Source organism: Archocentrus centrarchus, chromosome 2, assembly GCF_007364275.1.
Source record: "Archocentrus centrarchus isolate MPI-CPG fArcCen1 chromosome 2, fArcCen1, whole genome shotgun sequence".
NCBI lineage: Eukaryota > Metazoa > Chordata > Actinopteri > Cichliformes > Cichlidae > Archocentrus > Archocentrus centrarchus.
This window is the reverse complement of record NC_044347.1, coordinates 15,563,677-15,583,920: the sequence shown is the minus strand read 5'-3', so window position 1 is coordinate 15,583,920 and position 20,244 is coordinate 15,563,677. Positions and strand designations below refer to the sequence as shown.

The following is a 20,244-nucleotide window of genomic DNA, read 5'->3' as shown; positions in this document are numbered from 1 at the left end:
CAGCAAATTTTGATTTAGTTTTAGTCATAGTCTTTTGACGAAAATGTAATTTAGGTTTAGTCATAATTTAGTCATCTGAATAGTTTTAGTTTTTGTCTAGTTTAGGGATGGCACGATACCACTTTTTTAGGTCCGATACCGATATTTTATCTGCCGATACCGATACAATTCCGATCTTTTTTAAAAAAAACAAAAAACAATTAATTTCAAATGCCTGGATACATTTTACATACATCAACAGTCTCACACACAACAAAATCAAAATCTTTTAGTTGTCCCACATACAAGACTAAGAACCAGGGAGGGGCAGAGCTTTTCAGACAGTAGCACCAAAGCTCTGGAACTGTTTACCACTCCAGCTCCATTTAGCTGACTCTGTGGAGTCTTGAAAAAAACAGCTGAAAACGTTTGTTTAACCAGGCTTTCTGTTGACTTTATTTGTATTCTTTTTCTTTTAATATGGCTTCCGCTAGTATTTGCAGCGCTCACTGTTTTGTTTTCTGTGGAAACCGGGTTCAAATAGCTCTTTCCGGATTACAGGTTGCCGACCCCTGCCTCAGTGCAATTAGAAGAACAAAACAGGGCAGGTCGTCAGGCAGGAGAAACAGGATCAACTCCTCAAAGGCCCTTGTTTTTTCTGATTTTCAAACTTTTGTTTTATAATTTGTATTTGGAGCGCTCTATTATATGTTGAGTATATAAAGAAACATTTGATATAGGCCTAATGTATGTTTTTAAATTAGTAATTCATTTCACACCTTTTTATAATTAAAATCTAAGGAGCCACTTGGGAGCCGAAAGAGCCGGCTCTTCTTTGGGAGCCGAGCCTAAAGAGCTGGCTCTCTGAAAAGAGCCCGAATTCCCATCACTACTGGTTTGGCCTTCCCGGGTTTAGAGCAAATTTGTGCAACTGTGCATTTGATTGGATGTTTTCCTAACTTGTCCCGCCCTTTCACAAAATTAAATCAGTTCTGATTGGATGTTTTCCTAACTTGACCCGCCCTGTCACAAAATTAAATAAGTTCTGATTGGATGTGGTCCCTGCCAAGCATTTTCGTCTCGTTTTCATTCATTGACGAAAGTGTCAGTTAATTTTGTCATCGTTTTTATCCTTTTAGGTAGTTTTTATTTAGTTATCGTCTCGTTTTCAACATCAACAAAATTAACACTGGTGCTGAGGTAAAGCAGAGAGCTCCAGCATTTATGTCTTTTTTACAGGTAGAATGTGTCAAGAAAATTTAAAGACTGACACAGGAACCTTACAGTGTGGTATTTTGATCACGTTACTTTATTATGGGTCTGTTTCTCATAGTTTAGTCTGACTCCCACAAGACAACCAAGCTCGATAGGACTAATAATTTTTGTAGGGTTGCCACCATGAAAGTCGCCAACATACTCGTATACAGCTACAGAGGTACTGAAGCATGGAGCAATAGGTCAGGGGACTGATTCCTGGTCAGGACATACATCACTAGCCCTCCCCCACCCCTTATAACTGATTCCATACCGGCTCAGATGCCACATGGATTAAAAAGGTCTACGTGAGGTGTTGAGGAACCAGGACATACTTACAGCTACAGTATACTGTCTGGAGAAATTTTCCCCTGATAGGGTCTCCTAAGGAAACTTGCTCTTGGTGAGGGGGCTACTTAAAAAAAAAAAAAAAAGCACACAGAATAAACACCCACATACCTTTAATGTAACTGATCTGTATTGCTTTAATATTTTTATTTTATTTTTCCTTAGGAACAGGTAAGCCATGACAGTATAATGTAAATGATAAGCACAAACAAAATCTGAGACCCTTTTGCACATCCATAGCAGAACATTCGTACAACACACAAGCCTCATCGGTACAAGGGGTCACAGAATCATTTTTTTTCACTGAAACAACGAGGTAACTCTTGACTCAAAGCCAACAGGTACAATGTATTTTAGGCTCTTTTTTAAAAATTGTTTTTCAACATTTTATTATTCAGTTTTTCTCTTCATGACATTGATTTAAGTGCACTGTACCTCTTTGCTTTCAATAAAGCGTCACCATACATTCCTCAAATCATTAACTCTGACTGTAAAAACTGCAATGCTGTGACAATGAAACGTGAAAATGTGTAAGGAAATAAAAGAATAAATAAGAATAAATAAATCACTGACTCTCGAGTGGGGGGGGGCACCGTTGGAGGCCTGACAAGGCTGAAACTACAGGGCTTTAGCATCAAGGTGAGACAGGTGTCTGACATTAATGACCTCCAGCACTGACACCCACATGAACTTTATATCACTCATGTTTTGGTGAGTGAATATAACTTCTTTGTATACTCACTTCCTGTTGGGCGCAGCTCAATCCCTTCCTGTCTTGCAATTATTTATACTGAACATCCGACATGAACACCAATGTTGGCCTGTCCCTGGCTGATTAAGCTCCCAAAATCGCTGCTTAAGCTGAGCTACACTGAATGAAACACGAAAATGGAAACTGAGAAGCGACATGCAGCAAGTCAGCATAGATGTATGAATCTTTGGCAAAATTATAATTGTAACTGTCATGGATGCATAAAGCTGTTTTCAAATTGCATTCGAGGTTGGCCTCCATGCTTCCCCCTTTTTTTTTTCTTTTTTTTTTTCACCCAAACCTTAAAATGTACCAGCTACTGTGTGTTTGCATTCCAAACATAAGGAAAGACACTTAGATGTTTCAGAGCCTTGGCTTCTATCCGTCTGTCTCCCTCCTTCATGTCCTGCCTCGTTCAGGAAGAAAATAAAAACACACACAAAAAAAAAAAACATGACAGCTGAAAACAAACATATACATGTACAAAGTAATGTACACCATATATTCAAACGCATTTCAAAATCACCAGACTTTGAAATCATTAGCCAAAATAAGTATATATCTTTTTTTTTTTCTCAACCCATTAGGTAATGTTCTTTATCTAGACTGTACAATATATGTATATATGAGTAATCATGAGGGAACAAAGCAACAAAAATAAATACTTTTTTCGCTATGTCACCTTTCAAAGTAGTATCTATGTACATTTATATCAATATCAATTCTTTCCTTAGCTTATTGTGAATGGTTGAGCATGTGTTCAACAAGCAGGCATTGCGCACAGTGTGGACACTTCTTGTGTTTTTTTTTCTTTTTTCTTTTTTAACACTTACCGGTAGCCGGATGTAAATTTTGACAACACTGTGGAACATAAAATTGTCCTTGATACAGTGAAAGGTAACCCTGGCTCAAATGGACCAAAACTAAAGTAAAAATATCGCATCTCACCATCGTGTGACTACTTCAACAGTGGGTTGTTCTACTTCTTTTTAGGACTCTGAGAAGAGTACAAAAAAAAAATGTTTTCTATTTCATGCAGTCTTTGACAAGCCATACGACGTCGGTGTACTTGTCTAAAGGTTTTTAGTTTTCAGCACATGGCATAGAATGTTTTCAGTGATGTTGAATGTCACTATGAGGGTGGGGGGTGGGGGGGTGCATTTTGGGACAACAACATGCATAAAGAACAGTGCATAGGTCCAGGTCATTGGGCCAGTCCCTGGTGATTTCCAGTGTGTTTCAGTGGCAGCGTCTATCAACAGATCCACTACTGCAAGCAGTTGGTGATGAGCAAGTCTGTGTGATGTTGGGAGGAAAGAGTCCCAGCCTGAATCAGTGGCTCCATCTTGTGGACAAAAAAAAGTCTCTCTCTCTCTGTCTGTCTGCCATGCAATCGAGAGCTTGCTCATGTCAGGCGGATAATCCGAGAAGCGAGGATTTTAGAGAGAAAAATCAGGCTCAGACTTGGATGCTGAGGTGATGCAAGAGTGGCTGCACTGACCCAGAGTTCGGTGGCCTTAGCGTGGCGTTGTTTTCTTTTCTTTTTTCTTTTTCTTTTTTTTTTTTTGAGTCTGGTCTGTTAAGTGCAGTTTTAATCAGTTGTTGTTTCACTGCAGAGCCCTTTCCAACACAAAACAGACCTGGAAATGACCACTCTAAGGATTTCACAATGACTTTTGTGGAAGGTAGAAGAGTCGAGCTTAAAGATCAAGCTAACATGCATAATGTCTTCAGATACTGTTTTGCTAAAAGCCACCAAGGCCAACTTTTTTTTTTTTTTTTTTTTTCCTGAAGATGAGTTCAAGAAAACTGATTTTTTTTTTTTCAATGCTTTATCTTTTGAAAAGAAATAACAATGGCTTAACGTCTACATCATTCTCGCACTTGTATTGCAGCTACCTTTGGTAAATCAATCAACAACAAAAAAACAACAGAAAACCCTGAAACGTACACTTTCTCACATCTTCCCTGACTTGACTTTGCATTTTTCTTTTAGTCTTTAGCGAGCAAATTCGCCTAGCACAGGTTACCCCGTGGATAAATCTTCTCCCTCCAATGGCTTCCATGTTTGTCACATGCATAGCTCCACACTGCACGTCCTCTAGCTCCAGTTTCGATCCACGCCAAAGCCTTCAAACAAAACCTACTTCAAAGAGACCGAGTTAAACCAGCAAGGCAGGGAGGAAAAAAAGAGAGGAGGAAAATAGAAAAGAAAACCCCAACATGAAACAGAAAAGAAAAGACTCCATCCAGCCCTGGCAAAGAGGACACCAACAATGAAGGAAGATTGCAAAACGGCCACTGCCATTTGAACATGAAGGGTTTCACCGCTTCATCGTTTTAGAGACAAAGCTGACTATGGCGGAGGCGGGCTGATCTGGGTCCAGCTCAGCAAACAGGTGGCTGACATTGTCTGTTGTGCTTCCTTGTTTCCGTGCCACAAATCCAAAAAGCCTGAAAGTAAGAAGAACATGTATGCAATTAGCATTTTGCTAATGTAATGACATCATTAGGGTCAATTCTGTCAATTTATAGTGTTGTGTTTTGTTATTCTGTATCTGCACTGTAAAATAAAGAGTGCAATGATTTGAAAATGACTTGAAACTAATATAAATAAACAAAACAAAACAAAGAAAGACAACACATCATATTATGAACCTGATATTTACTTATTTTGAACTCAACTGAAAAAACACGTGTTAACACTTTACCCCAAAGACAATATAGTCAGAAAAATTCAATGTGAAAGTGGCTTAAGCCTGCATTCTTTCTGAAGGCCAACAGATGGCGATAGTTCTGAGTGCAAAAAGCCTTTGAGTTTAATAAGTTTAAGGAAAATAGACCAAAGCTGGTATATACATGTTTGACTAAAGAATGAAACTTCTCTGTTTCACTATTAGATATGGTGACTTTTTGTTATAAATTTTCTGTTAAATGTTATGTTTAAGGTGTCCCAACTTTCTTGGAAATAGGGTTAAACACAAAATACCTCTATATCCCCATTTATCTGTAAAGTATGTAAACGTACCTCACTGAGCCACCTCCTTCTTTGCCCCATCTAAAGAAAGAAAATTGTTTTTGTTTTTTTTTAATAAGTGATTATAAATTTAGTTCGGTTTAGTTTTTGCACAATAAAATAACTTCTTACTTTCTGTCCTGGGGATCGACATCACAGTAGGTTACTGTGTTTATGGGATAATGTCTTCTGAAGAAAATCCTGCAATTAAAGAAAAAAAAAAGACCATAACATTAAAGGACCATGCTCTGAAGTGAAAAGTGTAATATGTCTTGTCTTAAAAAATAATTCTACTTCAGCGATTGTGTTCAGTAGCTCAGCGTGGTCGTTTCCAAACCAGATTCCTTCCGTGACTTCTGACAAAATTTCCACTAATCCTGAACTCACATAATAGGTTTTAATCTCAATGTGGCAACATGTCTAAATCAAGGATTTAAGAATTCATTTAATTTGAATTCAGATCAACTATAACAGACCACTGTTATAAGTTATATGTCATATTACGGATACTCCTGAATGTGCTTACTCACTTCCTCTGACTGTCAGTGAGCGTGATGCCCTGTGTGGACGCTTTGAAGTGGACGGTGGTGGCAGCGGGCAGAGGGTTGGTTGACAGCGTCTGCGTAATTGCCTTTGCAATAGCCTGAGGCCCAGTGAGCGATTCCATGTCCACAGAGTTGATGTAGAGAACATTGCACGCTAGAGGTAAACAACAGAGAGACACTGTTACATAAGAGAAGCTTCAACAGTGTGCATGCAGTTTGTTTTAAGGTGAGGGAAGCTGCAGTGAGGGGTTTTCAAAAAGCGTACAGTGAATAATGTTATGTTGTGAGTTTATCATGCATTGCACATTATTATATAATGTAGCAAGTATAATACTCAAACAAATGCTTCTACAGTCCATTGACTGCTACCTGCAATACAACGTGCATGCATTTTTCTTTTTTAACAGTGACTGCAACCCTCCTGGTAAGACCAGGAAACAGCACATTCATATGCAGTCAAAGTGATGGAGCAGAGCAGTGCAAGCCAGTATTTACCATGGGCTTCCTCGGGAACCTTCTGGACTGTAAAGTAAGGGTGACAAGGGTGTGTAAGCAGATGAACTGATGCTTCTGAAAACCACAAAAAAAACAAAAAAAAAAAAACTAGAGATGCACAAATTGACTGGCCAGGAACCATCAGCTGATTTCTAGTGTTCTTTGAGAGACCAGTCAGTTCATTTCATGCATGTGCAACACAAGTACAATGGTCCAGGCAAATAGTTACAGCACAGACATTCTTCTCTGTGAGTAAAGACACAAAGTTTGCCAAAGTAAACCATACAGGAACCACCACTAAAACCTCAGTAAGAACAAACCTATTCAGACCCTTAAATCACCCCCACCCAGCTGAACATGGGATATTTCAAGGATGCTAACAAAGGTAAAGTGGCTATCCAGAGCTCAGAGTCAGCCACAAGCCAGCAGCCTCGGTATGAGCCTCAGTACGAGCAGTCAAAGAGTAAAAGCAGATCCAAAGAAAATTATAGACATAAGTGAAAAAAGAGAAAAGGGTCTGATGAAGTTATAAAGATACAGGAAAATGACATAAGAACCTGACATTTGTTTTGTTCTATTAATCTGTTGTATTTGCTTTTGTTTGGTAAGGTAAAATATGTCAGGTGTACAACAACTTGTTTTTTAGTACTTGTAGCTTTTTCCAATAACAGAGCACTTTATTTTCAGTTGTTTCACTGAGAGAGGACGCTGTAATTTGGTGCAGTTTTGGGAAAATGTAAATGTAATCATTTCTTTTTATAATGAAATTAAGATTTTGCATTGAAGAAAATCTGATTTATTTATTTTGTATATACTGTCAGTTATAATTCTTAGAAGGAAAATCAGAATTGGAAAAAAAAAAGTCGGTACTGGCAGGTCATTGGTGCATCTCACAAACAGCTCAATGTTATAATTTGCAGAAACACAACTTATCACTCAAATCGCTACTCTAGTTTCGCCCTCATTTTTTTCCTAAACATGGGTTTATTCTCATTTTCTCAGTTTTTCTGTGAGCAAAAAGTCCATTTTATCCTTAGAAGAATGTTAAAAGGATGTTTTCCGGTAAGAAAACACATTTTTTGTGGTAAATTTCAGTGATGCTTACCTGCTCCCTGCTTAAGAAGTTCAACAACTGGATCAGTTGGTGTGGCGAGTTCTAGCGCTTCTTCATTGGGGTCTGGAGTGACACAACAGCGTAGATGTTACATTTGTATGAGAATACAGTTATCTGAGGTGGATACATTGGCTTGCAGCTGAATTCAGAGTGAAATCGATTTTGGCTACAAGATTCACGAGTTACCTTTGGTGGGGATCATCAGCTTGCAGGGCAGAGCCAGAGGAGTCATTGAGTGTTGGTACACCAAAGCAGAGAGACATCCTGCAAACACAAAGCAAAGCAGTCTCTCTGTTACTGGATCAGTCTGATATTAAACTGAATTCCAATCTGCAATCTTGATGCTGCAAACAGAAAACCCCATTGCCACAAACGCACCAAAATAGGGCTCATTGGGACAGCCCTTCAGTCGGACGCCTTTGGCGCTCGTCTCAATCAGAAAGTGCCGCACCAGCTCGTTAGTCACATCGCCAACTGAAAAAAACAAGAAACAAGACATACTAGCTGATCCAGCTGTTTGAGTTAAGCAGCATTTTTAAAAGCGAGTTAACAACAGATGGTGGGAAAGCTTTACCTTTTTTGTTCTGCTGGACAGTTGGTGGGGGGCAGGCCACTTTCATGGCCAGACCATAGGCCCCACGGAAAGAGTGGCTGTCCCTTATGATGAACGCCCCAGGCTCCCTGTCCTTCAACAAATTGATGGCTAGAAGAAGAATACCAGAGGAAAATGAAAAGAATCAGGAGGATGAGGCATCGAATAAAATGGTGGGAAAAGGGGATAGACCAATGGGGATGAAAGAAGAAGAATGAAGTGGAGAATGGTTGTCATTTTGATTTTACTCTTCTTCACCTACAAATAAATTCATAGCAGACAGGTGGTTGAAGGATCTGACTCTCACCTTGCTCTCTGGAGATGTCTGGCTTGTACCAGTACTTGGAGGTGTCCTGGACAAACTTGACATTCATCTTAATATCAGGATAACCATCTGTTTGGATGAAATTAGATGAGGGAACTCATTCATGTTAAGCCTGTAAGCTACAATAATAATAATAATAATAATTCTTTGCCTCTTACCATAAATGGACTTAGAGACATCTGGGAGTGTGTGTGTGCCAGACAGGTTAGGTGTGCTGCTCCCACTGATTGGTGTTGACGTCAGGTTTTTGTTCTCCATCCTGTCTGCGTCTCCACTGGACATGTGTCTCTTCTCAGGCAGCTGTGGGGAGACGGGGAAAGCAGGCGTGGCAGGCTGAAGGATGCCCCCCTGGCGAGAGGCAGCGCCCAACTCATCGGGTGTGCTGTGGCCACTTGCTGTCGTGCGGCGCCCCATCAGAGGGCTGGGTGGCACACCGGCGGCCGCTGTTTTAGGGTTTCGGCCAATCAGAGGACTGGAGGGGACACCGGATGGAGGCGGGTGCCTGCCCAGTGAAGGGCTGGCTTGACCAAGGCGTCTTTGCAGCGCAGGGCTCGGCGGTGTGTTGGTGGCCACTGTGCGGTGGAGGGTGTTGGGGCTGCCGGGGACAGTGTGGACGCCCATGATGTTGACCTGGGATCCGTCTGGGGAAGCAGGCCTGTGGGCGTGCATTGAAGAGGGGCTGTGCGGGGTGCCATCTGAAGAACTCGTCCTCCTCCTGGAATTAAAAATGCAAGCTATATTTCATATTTTTCTAACTGTACACTTTATGCACTTTGTACCTGATCCATATACTGAGTTTTCAAACTGTCATAAATGTGCTTAAGTTGACTTGATTTCCATAAAATACTTCTGATGACTGATATCAGCAGGTCATATCTAAGTAACAATTACCTTACTGATATGTTTTATTATAAAAGCATTATTGGGTATTTTGGTCAGTTTATCTGCCTCTGAAACTCTCCAATACATGGACATATTGTACCAATTTTTTCTACAAAGTAGTGGCATTAAAGACTTATTATTAAAGACTTCCCACTGTTACCAAGTGCTTGCTCAGTTAACCTGAACATCCATTGTGAGTCTCAAAGCCATCTACATGCCTGCGATGAAATACTTCCATTGCTGTGTGTCTCGATGTGCATAAATGTGTGAAAACTTGCTAAATGTTGCCTGCAGCTTTTATTTTAGTTTAAAATTTGAACTTTTCAAGGTCCGGTTGCAAATCACTTTATTTCAACCTCAGTCACAAAGGTTCTTCAGAAAATTGTGATTCAACTAAGGATTTGGGTAAAACTGCATCATAATCAATGAATTGTTCTGGAAAATTTTATCCAAGGAAACTAAGTGACTTAAGACTCACCCATCAGCGCTGTGGATGGGACTGCTGGAGGAGAGAGGAGGATTCAAGGGCTGCGCCCTCGGGTCCCCAAAGCCACGATTATCTGTGTGGTAAAACAGACACAAGCACAGAAGGACCCACATGTACGGTCAGATCTGTTTTGGTGCATCACACAACATGGCCTGAACAAAACAGAATGCAGTTAATAGGCATCAGAACCAAAGGAAAAGCAGGAGTGACACAAACAGGAAATTAATCAAACATAAGTCTTCATAAAACAAAGACTCAATGGAAATCTGAACGCAGAACTGAAAAGGAAAACATCTGGCTGCAAGTCAAGCTCAGACACATTATAACATAAAAACGTGTTACGGTCAGTGCTGGTGTTTGGTGGTGTCACAAAAGAGGGCTTACCTTGTTCTCCATCATTAGAATCATTAGAATGAGAGACTGACCGCAAGGAAAAGAAAAGAAAAAAAAAAAACACACCAAGGAAAGAAGAAAAGGTGTGTGGAAGAGGAGGAGAGAAGGGAGACACACTTGAGCGCAAAGCAAGAACTGCAGGGTCTCAGTAAGCAGTCAGCAGTAACAATTCTAAACACTAGAGGGCACCAGAGACCAAACGCATTAAAGCAATTCTGCTCAGTCAGCTACAACATGACATAACGCAGTGATGCTGCACACTAGAAGGATCTTAAAAATAAAATGAATTAAAAATAGAATTAAAATGATCCAATTAGAATGTGAGAGTTTCAAATTCTTCATACATGATTATTCAAACTGCAAATGGTTTACACAGTTATGATCTGCACGGGCCGAACGTCATTTTATACACATCTACTGTCAGTTCTATACTGAATAAATGAAGCTGAAGCTGATAAACTGGTGATAAACGTGGTAAACTGACCTGAAACCCCCTGCTGATAGGGCTTCAGTCCCAACGGTGACAGAGGAGTCTTGTTCAAACCCGGAGGAGAGCGAGCTGCAAACAGAAAGAAAGAGATTCAAAAGATTGTTGCAAATACTGAATCTGCAAAAACTTTTACAGTAGTGATGACAGCACAGCGAGAATATGAACCATGTAAGAATGCACACTGATGAATGTGAGGAATCAAAGGACATGGGTCTTCACACTTGTGAAAGTATGATGCAGCATGTAAATCCATCAGATTGTGGATTTGCATTTGTATAAGGAACACATGCTGAAGGCTCTCATTGCAAGCAGCTAAAGAGTACTGAAGGGTATCGCTCTTATGTATGTGCTTATACTGATATAACCCCAATCCTCCAAAAAAATCATTATTTAAAATGTTGAAAAATGCTCATGTTGAATTTGATGGCTGGAGCTAATTAAGTTCACTGGCAACAGGTCAATAACATGACTGGGTCTAAAAAGAGCATCTTAGAGAGGCAGAGCATGTAAAGACAGGCAGAGGATCACCAATCTGCAAAAAAAACAAACACTGTATCTACAAATTATGGAACAATTTCAGAATAATGTTACTCACAATGTAAAATTGTGAAGCCTGTGAATATCTCATCATCTACGGTTCATAATATCATCCAAAGATTTAGAGAATCTGGAGAGAGGACCAAAGTCAATATTGGATGCCTGTGATCACTGAGGCCTTAGGCAGCACTACAATTAAAACATGATTCTGGCATGGAAATCAGTGCATGGGTTCGGGAACACTTCCAGAAATCACTCACTGTGAACACAGTTCATCGCACCAACCACAAATGCAGGTTAAAACTAATGCAAAGAAGAAGCCGTATGCGAACATGATCCAGAAACACTGCTGTCTTCTCTGAACCAAAGCTCATTTAAAATGGACTGAGACAAAATGGAAAACTGTTCTGTGGTCAGATGAATCGAAATTAGAAATATAGCTGCTGCATCCTCTGTATTAAAGAGGAGAAGGAAAACCTGGCTTGTTACCAGCGCTTGGTTCAAAAGTCTGTATCTCTAATGGTACGCGGGTGCATTAGTGCCAATGGAACTGGCTGGTTGCACATTTGGAAAGGCTCCATCAATGCAGAAAGGTATACACAGGTGACATCCAGACGATGTCTCTTTCAGGGAAGGCCTTGCATACTTGAGCAAGATAATGCTAAACTGAATACTGCATCTATTACAGCAGCATGGTTTTAAAGAGTCCGGGTGCTGACCGGGTCCAGACCTTTCACCAACTGAAAACATTTGGGACATTATGAAACAAAAAATACCACAAAGCAGGCCCAGGACAGCTGAGCAGCTAGAATTCTATATTGGACAAGATATATATCTATCAGCAGTCCAGCAGCTGCTCTCCTCAGTTGCCAGACATTTACAGACTGCTGGTAAAAGAAGAGGGGATGCTGCACACTAGGAAACACGAACCTGTCCCCACTTTTTTGAGCTGTGCTGCTGCCATCAGATTCAGAAGGAGCTGTGAACAAAATGTGGCTTTAAGAGATTTGCAAATCATTGCATTTGTTGTTACATTTCACATTCTGCCTGATGGGGTCCAGGTTAAATTTGGACTGGACAAAGTCTGAAGATGGAGCTGTATTAATGAGATGTGGGTAGGTGTGAGACACACCTGAAAACTGAAACAGTAAAAAAAACTGTAATCTCATTGATAACAATGAATGGAGTGATGCAGACTGCAGGCCATATGAAGCTACAGTGCAGTGGTGGTGAAGGGGAACAAAACTTGGGATGACCACAATGATGTGGGCAGCGTGGCATCAGGATGATCCAGAGAGAGCTGAACAAATGTTACACCACAGAACACGTCTGGATTGGATTGCATTTCTTATCTGGGGACTGGCTGTGGGTGGACGGGCAGGAGCTGGACTACGAGGTCAGGGGTCAAGGGGAAAAGCCACTGTGTCCGCACCCCAAGAGGAAGCGTGCAGCCTTACGGGTGATTGGAGGGAGTCTGAGTGTTTGGATGGCTCATGACTGTGAGGAGAGACTCCCTTTTATATGCTACTGAACTTGTTTACTTTTTACTTTTATTTACTGTAGTTAAATTGCAGTTTATCTCAATGTTTTTTTTAATATAAATTCCACGTATATTTTACTTGTAATGTGTATTTGTAAATTTTTTAAATAAAAAAGATCATGCAGATTCATTCATACCAACAATCATAATCTAAAGTTTTGAGAACACCTTCCTATCTGCAGGAAGGGTGAACCTACACATGTTGTAGTAAGGAGACTGTGGTGTTGTATGGAAGCTGGGGGACAGGGGGGAATTCTCACCACCACCACCACCACCTCCAAAGGGGCGATTGCTGGCAAACGCGTCTGTTTCACTGTCTTGAAACGCCTCTCGGTAGCTTTGCGTGGGACCCTGGAAGAGATGATTGAGGCACACAAGCAGCAATATGAGGAAGTGTAAAAAGAAAAATATATTTAGTCTACAGAAAAATCACTTCAGTTTGACTTGAATTAAAAATACAAAATATCATAACACAGGAAAAAAGTGCCTGAGGGGCTGTATTCGCTCATAAACTGTAAGCATAACATATATATATATATACACCAGAGTAAGATCATGAAGATAATTAAAAACTAGTAAAAGAATTTAAAAGAATTTTAAAATCAGTATGGAAACTGTCAGTGCAAGGACCAGCATAGGGGCTTTAAAACCGGTGCAATGTGCTGCCCTCCCCTGCAGGAGGTCTCAGTCAGCTGTGAGTGATTTACAACAGTTTGGATTAGACCTGATACCAGAACACTGCAGCAGTCAACTCTGCCTGATAGAAAAGCATGCATCAGTTTCTCCATCTCACTCAGAGTAAGAAAAATTTGAAGTTTAGACACATTTTTTTTAATCTGGTTACAGAAACAGAACACATGTGAGCCCTCAGGATACATCTGAGGAAATGTAACTTTAAGGCCAGTTTCTATCTCTGAGCTTTAGAACCTGTGACTAAAATTTCCACTTTCTCTGAACAATAAACAGTCCAGACTTTGATTTTTTTACTGTATCTCATCTCATGCGGAAGGGGAGATTATTTAGGACTCTTTTCCATAATATAGGTTCAAAGGGGAGCGTGAAACATGATCGTTTGCTTCCTCCAGCTCCACTCATTTAACACATTCTGAAAATGCCCCTATAGGGAAAATTTTGCTTTTTGTTTTTCTAGTTAACATTTGTACATAAAATGAAACCACATTACCACTAATATGGCTAATTAGAGCCCAACCAATTTATTGGCAGACTGATATTATTGGGTAACATTATCTATTTGCCAGTCTATCAGAAGTGGCAAATAAATGACAATTTAAAACAGATGTTAAAAACATCTGTGAACCATGTTATGAGACATTGTCTGTCTGGGATTAGTAAAGCATTTCTGATTCTCAGTCTGATTGATTACAATTGTGTAATTTGTCCACCAGAGGACACTACAACAGCCTTTTGGCAAGATGCATATTTGGAACGTAAAAAATCACAACAACCAGCTAAATAAATAACTACTCATAACAAATATTAAGGAAATCTGTTTACGTTTCATGTGTCTGAAAAAAAAAAAAGGTATCTGCCAAAATATGTTTTGGAATATCGGATTTTTAAATCAGCACATACAGTATTTGGACTGGTCTTAAAAATCCTACATCACTCAGGCTCTTGAACTAATCATGATCTTCGGCTTAAGCATAAAATCAACTATGGTACCTCTCTGGGTCTTCCTCCTGGGTTTTGTGCGAGATTGTTGGTAAAGTCCGGTGAATGCACTGGCGATGTATTGTCGTGGCTGCTCTGGTACTGTCCCTCGCTTGTGGTCCGACGCCTTCCTGTCTCCTGTGTCACTTCTGGGGTCATCCCTCTGGAACGAACTCCTGAATCCCCCCCAAAAAATAGTCGCTATGAGGAACCATCAAATCAGCAGACCTATTTTTATTAAGCAACTTTTTATGTTGTCTGTGCAGCCTCAGGAAAATATTTTGCAATTCTTTGATTTATCAAAGCTATATTAGCTAAAGTGAAAGGATCCGATCACAGCATAAAAACCTCACTGCCTTCATCAAAAGCGGCAGACAGAGATAGTGAGAGAGGTGTTTGATGTCTAAAAAATGGCTGCACGTAATTAGAAAGCAGTGGTAAAGGACAAGTGGGATAGGTCGGAAATAATGTAGGACCTGATGAAAAAACAACTCTTAAAATAATTGGGAAAATGGTGGGGAAGCAGAGAAAGATTCCAGAAATGCAAAAAATAAAAAATAAAACACAGACAGGAATTAAAGGTGGGGTAAAGTGGACAAACCAGAGAAGGAATAGGAGCGGTGGCGGTCAGATTGTTGTGGTGTCATGCTTTCACTGATGCCCCGAATACGAGCGTTGTACTCTGTTTCCGGGGAGGGATGTCAAGTAGTAGAAGGGAGGCAGCAGGTGGAGGAGGAGGAGGAAGAGGAGGAAGGTGAGAGAGGTGCAGAGGAAGAAGGAGTGGTGGGTGGGGTTTCCATACAGTGGACAGATGGGTGGAATGAGAAAGAAAACGAAAAATCAGAGCAGAAATGGAAGAATAAAAGTATTTTTCAAATGAAATGACACACATCACACTAGAGACAACACAACTCAAAAAAAGAAGATAATTTTTTTTTTCTCACTGCAAAGCACCTACGAGCTTCCAAATCATTTCAAAGTGCATTATGAATGTAGACAATGCACGAAAGCTGGAACGTCTGAATGCTCGGCTATTCTTACTCTCACCCCATCTCCACTCTCACCAGCTCTGCACAGCTCAGAGAAAGCTATCTTTGTGAATAAGGTCATTCCTCTGGTATGGCATCCCGTGATGAATCTGTAACACAAACTGCGGTGCTTGCAATCTGCTTGGTTTGTAAGAATACAGAGACTTCAAGATGATGTAAATGTATGTTGGTTGTTTTGGGCATATAAGTGCTTTAGCCCACATTATTTGTTAAAATTCTGCTTTATGTCAGATTTTTTTTTACTCATTTCTTTTCAGGCAGTTCATCCATAACAGCCCATAATTCATCCATAAACTTCCCTGAATACCAAACACCAAATTGCTCCAACAGGCCATCGCCATTCCTATTAGAGGTTACAACATGTTAAAAATTTTCCACCCTGTGACCAGTCCAACAACCTGCAAGTGCTCATATCTTTATTTGTGTTTGTGCAGCTATTTAAAAAAAAAAATCACCTATTTCAGACTGCACAAGACTTACAAGCTTTGAAGGTAATCCATTATTAAGAATAGACAATGTAGCCTAAATGGACTAAGGCACATGCACACAAAAAACAAAACAAATAAGAGCACAATATCCTGCAGCAACTACTAATATGTACATTGTGGATTATTCAAAAAGACCAAAATATTTTTCTGACAAAACAAAAGCAATTAACTTAATAAGTAATAGGTGAGTCCAGTACCACTCACTCAGACACTCCCTTATTTATACACTAACTCCAGACAATATCTCAAAGCCTTACCTGCAATACGGTGTGCTACCAGGCCTTCCAAGTTTAGCGTCTCCTCCTCTGCATCTTGTTCTCTGGGTAAGGATGAAGAAGATGTGCCCTTGGGCTGCGGAGTGACAGTGGGAAGGGGTGAAGATGAGGCACTATAGCCTGGATATGGAGATGAGCCCTGCAGCTCTGGGGAGTGTGAAGCCCCACTGCTTGGGTGTGAGTTCATAGGCTTCAGCGGGGTTTGCTGATTGAAATTGGAATCAGTGGTGTAATGAAGAGATGCTTGGCGAGTGTGGAGGTAGGGCTCAGGGGTGTGTGTTGGGGTGGTGTTTTGGTGTTGGTAGCCAGTGTGGGGTCTCTGGGGAGAATGCATTGGAGAATCCATAACTGGGCTCTGACTGACTCTCCCAGATGAGTAATGAGGCTGATGAATGGCATCACCAATTGATCCAGAGCTGTTATAGCCGTGGATAGCAGAGTCTGCCTGGTATGATGGCCTGGCCAGTGTCTGGGAGAAAGGTGCCTGGGATGAACTGAGGCTGTTCTCCCCAGGGGGCGCACTGTGGGACTTGGACATGTGAGAGTTGATTGGGTCCAGGTCAAGCATCAGCATGTTTAGTGCCTCGATGGACTGCTCAATGTCACGCTGTGAAGCTGAGGTGGGAAAGTGGGGCAGGCTATGGGTTGACTGAAGAGGTGGGCCGAATGGATCATCTGGTAGGCTATGCTGGTGCCAGGCATTGAGACCTCTTTGAACGGCATCCCGACTACTGGTGCTCCTCTCAGGGGCCCTGGGCATCAGTTTTGAGGTGGTCTCAGGGCTGCTGGCCGGTGGGTTCCCAAAGGACTGTGAACGATACATCCCTCCTCCATTCTGGTAATTGTTGTATCCGCCTTGTGGCGATGCTGAGTCCACAGACCTCTCTTGCATCGCTGTAGGACTTCGTACTCCATGCACAGGCATCTCGTTTAGGTTTTCCCCAAGAGCGCTTCTATCAAGGTATGACCCGTCGTTCTGGCCACTGATGGGGGTCTGTGATTGGTAGTAGAGGTCAGCTGGTGTTGCCTGCCCCTCAAGGGATGAGATTGTGCCCAAACTGTCCACACTATTGCCCTCTTGACTATTAGGCAGCTCGTCGTCGAGAATATCTGTCTCACGCTCCTCTGTCGAAGGGGCGCCCACTAGCCTGGTGTGGCTCCCATTGACATGCACTTGCGCTGGAACTAGGTGTCGTACTCCTGCTCCTGGACAGGTAGATGAAGACAGAAAGGCTTGGCGCTGAGTTGGCACCTCAAGGCCACTCAGAAGTTGATCAAGCTCTCTTTTCTCTTGTGGACTGAGTGGTGGGTGGGTTGCTGTAGGATTGTTGTGGCTCACAGCACTCTGCACAGACTGGCTTTGCTCATCGGTACGATCAGTCTTGATGGATGCGGTAGAGTTGCCTGAGTCACTGCTCACGGAGAGAGTATGGTCAACAGCAGGGAGGGAAGTGTGCCCTGCCACAGGAAGGGTGTGGTCAGTAGTTTGCAGGGAATGGTTGGTGTGTTGCAATGGGTTCTCGTTAGTCAAGGGGTTTTCACGGACTGGGAGGCCATTGATAGTGACAACTCCCTCCAGGGAGTCTTTTTTGCGGATTTGGGCATACAGACTCCCATCAAGTGGGCCCTGGGTATGAACAACATCTGAAGAAGACAAAGAGACATACAATATACTAAAATTATGAAACTACTCTCAGTTCTAAAGGTCAAATCTAAAGGTCTCAGAACACAGAATCAGTACAAAAAAGCCTAAATTTAAATCATTTTGTTTTATGTAACAATTTTCATTAAGGTTAATGGGCTCTAAGCATCAAGCCATTTTTGTGTGGAACAGGATCACTGATACCACAAACATAGTGACCCCCCTCTGCACCCGACTCTTTTAACCCACAGATGCAGCATGCTGCCCAGCCACCAGCAACACAATCCCTTCAGCTCTATTAATAGCCAATTTGCAGGTCTTAAAGCCCCTGTCACGTTGCGTCAGTGCAGGCCCACATGGTCTGACGTGAACAAGGGTGGGCTCTGCCCAACACGCTCAAACAGCTGGTCCGTGTGAGTCAAAGAGAAAAGCAGTAGTGCCAGTTTGAAAGCCCAGAGTTGGACTGGGAAATTAACTGTCTTCTTTAAGTTAATTCCTGGCTACTGAATCAGGCTTGCAACACCAGAGTAATTGCATGCATGTTCCACAATGCTAAGAATAAAAACAGCCACTTAATGTTTTACAGGACTGTGTAAAATATATATGGGTGGACATATTTTTATTATTTATTTTGTGGTGTATTTAACCTTCAGCAAATTGGATAAGGTAATATTTCATCTGAACCAAACAAGTGAGCTAAATTCCTTTGGTTAGGCTATGTGGCTGGTCTGGTTGAGTGTTAATTCAGTATCACTGTCAGTTGACTTCCCACTTTGATGGAGTGGATCCCAAATTTTTTCATCTTACATATCCCCACAGCCTAACCCACTCAAGAACCGCTTCATCAACAATACCAACCGAGAATGCAATTCAAAAATAATCCGGTATTACTGTCACAACAAGTTGTGGGTTACTTGTTTATGCTCTGCCCGACTTTGCTTGGGTTTGTACCATATGTCCTTTACTTTTTACATTTTTAGTGATCTGCTGTTATAAATGCTTATACCAATGTACTGGCAAATAACTAATAGCAGCTGATATGTCAGTTGGACTCTACTGATATACTTTTGACAATTATATTTTTCATAGCGATTTTTAGCTAGCTATTTCAATTGTTATATTCAGCTGACTATCTCAACTACTTAGCCATAATTTTAGCCAGTGCCATCTTTTCAAGTACCCCTTGGCTAATACAGAGATATCACTTAGGAGACCTGTACCCCTGGTTGGGAATCACTACTTACACTCATATGTACCAAACACTTAGAAGTGTATGAACAAAAATGCCCCAGTATTTAGCCATTTAATAAATATGTATCCCAATTCTAGTAAAGTTACCAGCACTACGTGATTCTGTGGTAGTACCAGCATATTTACAAGAAGAAAAGTAATGCACCAGCAGTGTCTTCCAGTATCGGTATACATATGCAAAGTGATACACAACGTATACAGAAGCATGGCTTGCTCATATGTGGGGTGTTCCAAATTGAGTGACCCCTGGGGACAGATGGTGGATCACTCAGACCGCAGCTATTTCCAAACCCATGTCAACAACAGCTCACGGCCACAGCAGCAACAAGAATGAGAGGACAGGGGAGGAAGCTGTAATCACAGTTTGTTCCTGTGGTTGCTTTTAGTGTTGGCACATTATAAGAGCATAATTCCAGGTTTACAGTTACATTTTGTTTGGACTTGCGGAATTAGTGCAAAGCCTTAGACATAAAACTGTCAGCCAAAATAATGAATCTTATATATACTTTAAACATTGGATATCCAATTTCCGTGTTTCTTACATTAGGTGACTTCAAGTTAAAATGCTAAATACCATCATAATATCTTGAATCAAACTTATCCTTACCTGCTTTTTTTCCTTTGATGATTAAAAAAAGTAATGAAAGATTAAATATCTCCTTTTCAAAAACGTGATCCTTCAGAAGTCTCTCAGTGACTAAATATTCTGTCTCTGGGCTTCTCCTCTCACTCTCTCTGTCCTCTCTGATTCACATCACCCAACATGTGCTCTTCTGGAGCGAGGTGGAGCTGTACCGCTGAAACGCCCGCAAGGGGTGAGTTGGCACTCTGGGATGAGTGTTCCCGGCAGCGGGGGAAGAACTCCGCCACTGTCACCACCTCTACCTCCACCCATCTCCCTTGGTAAACATGCAGCATAAAAAAAAAAACAAAAAAAACCCTATAACTTCCACACCATTTGTCTGCCTGGTAACCTCACTAGGGGGATCCCTTTATTGTGCATCTCAGTCCCTCCCCCATATCCTAAACTTTAAACCCTTAATAAGCGAGGGTTTCAACTGTTTAAAAGAATCCCATGAATTCTTTTAATGATATTATAAGACTTTTCAGAGAACTGTGG

The 20,244-nt window shown here is 41.3% G+C and overlaps 1 protein-coding gene across 1 annotated transcript in view; it reads right to left on the bottom strand.

Moving 5' to 3' along the window:
- Window positions 1-3,466: 3,466 nt before the first annotated feature.
- The window catches only part of tns1a (tensin 1a), a 68,396-nt gene continuing 51,618 nt past the window's right edge, over window positions 3,467-20,244 (bottom strand). The window contains exons 16-33 of the mRNA XM_030747051.1: window positions 16,214-17,875; window positions 15,021-15,101; window positions 14,432-14,595; window positions 12,946-13,099; window positions 10,666-10,740; window positions 10,173-10,208; window positions 9,780-9,861; window positions 8,578-9,134; window positions 8,402-8,488; window positions 8,077-8,205; window positions 7,881-7,976; window positions 7,689-7,766; window positions 7,494-7,565; window positions 6,389-6,415; window positions 5,879-6,047; window positions 5,481-5,549; window positions 5,361-5,390; window positions 3,467-4,786 (exon numbers count right to left, since the gene is read on the bottom strand). Of these exons, the coding sequence (XP_030602911.1) occupies window positions 4,657-4,786; window positions 5,361-5,390; window positions 5,481-5,549; window positions 5,879-6,047; window positions 6,389-6,415; window positions 7,494-7,565; window positions 7,689-7,766; window positions 7,881-7,976; window positions 8,077-8,205; window positions 8,402-8,488; window positions 8,578-9,134; window positions 9,780-9,861; window positions 10,173-10,208; window positions 10,666-10,740; window positions 12,946-13,099; window positions 14,432-14,595; window positions 15,021-15,101; window positions 16,214-17,875 (3,698 nt within the window). The 3' untranslated portion in view covers window positions 3,467-4,656. The remainder of the gene's footprint in view (window positions 4,787-5,360; window positions 5,391-5,480; window positions 5,550-5,878; window positions 6,048-6,388; window positions 6,416-7,493; window positions 7,566-7,688; window positions 7,767-7,880; window positions 7,977-8,076; window positions 8,206-8,401; window positions 8,489-8,577; window positions 9,135-9,779; window positions 9,862-10,172; window positions 10,209-10,665; window positions 10,741-12,945; window positions 13,100-14,431; window positions 14,596-15,020; window positions 15,102-16,213; window positions 17,876-20,244) is intronic.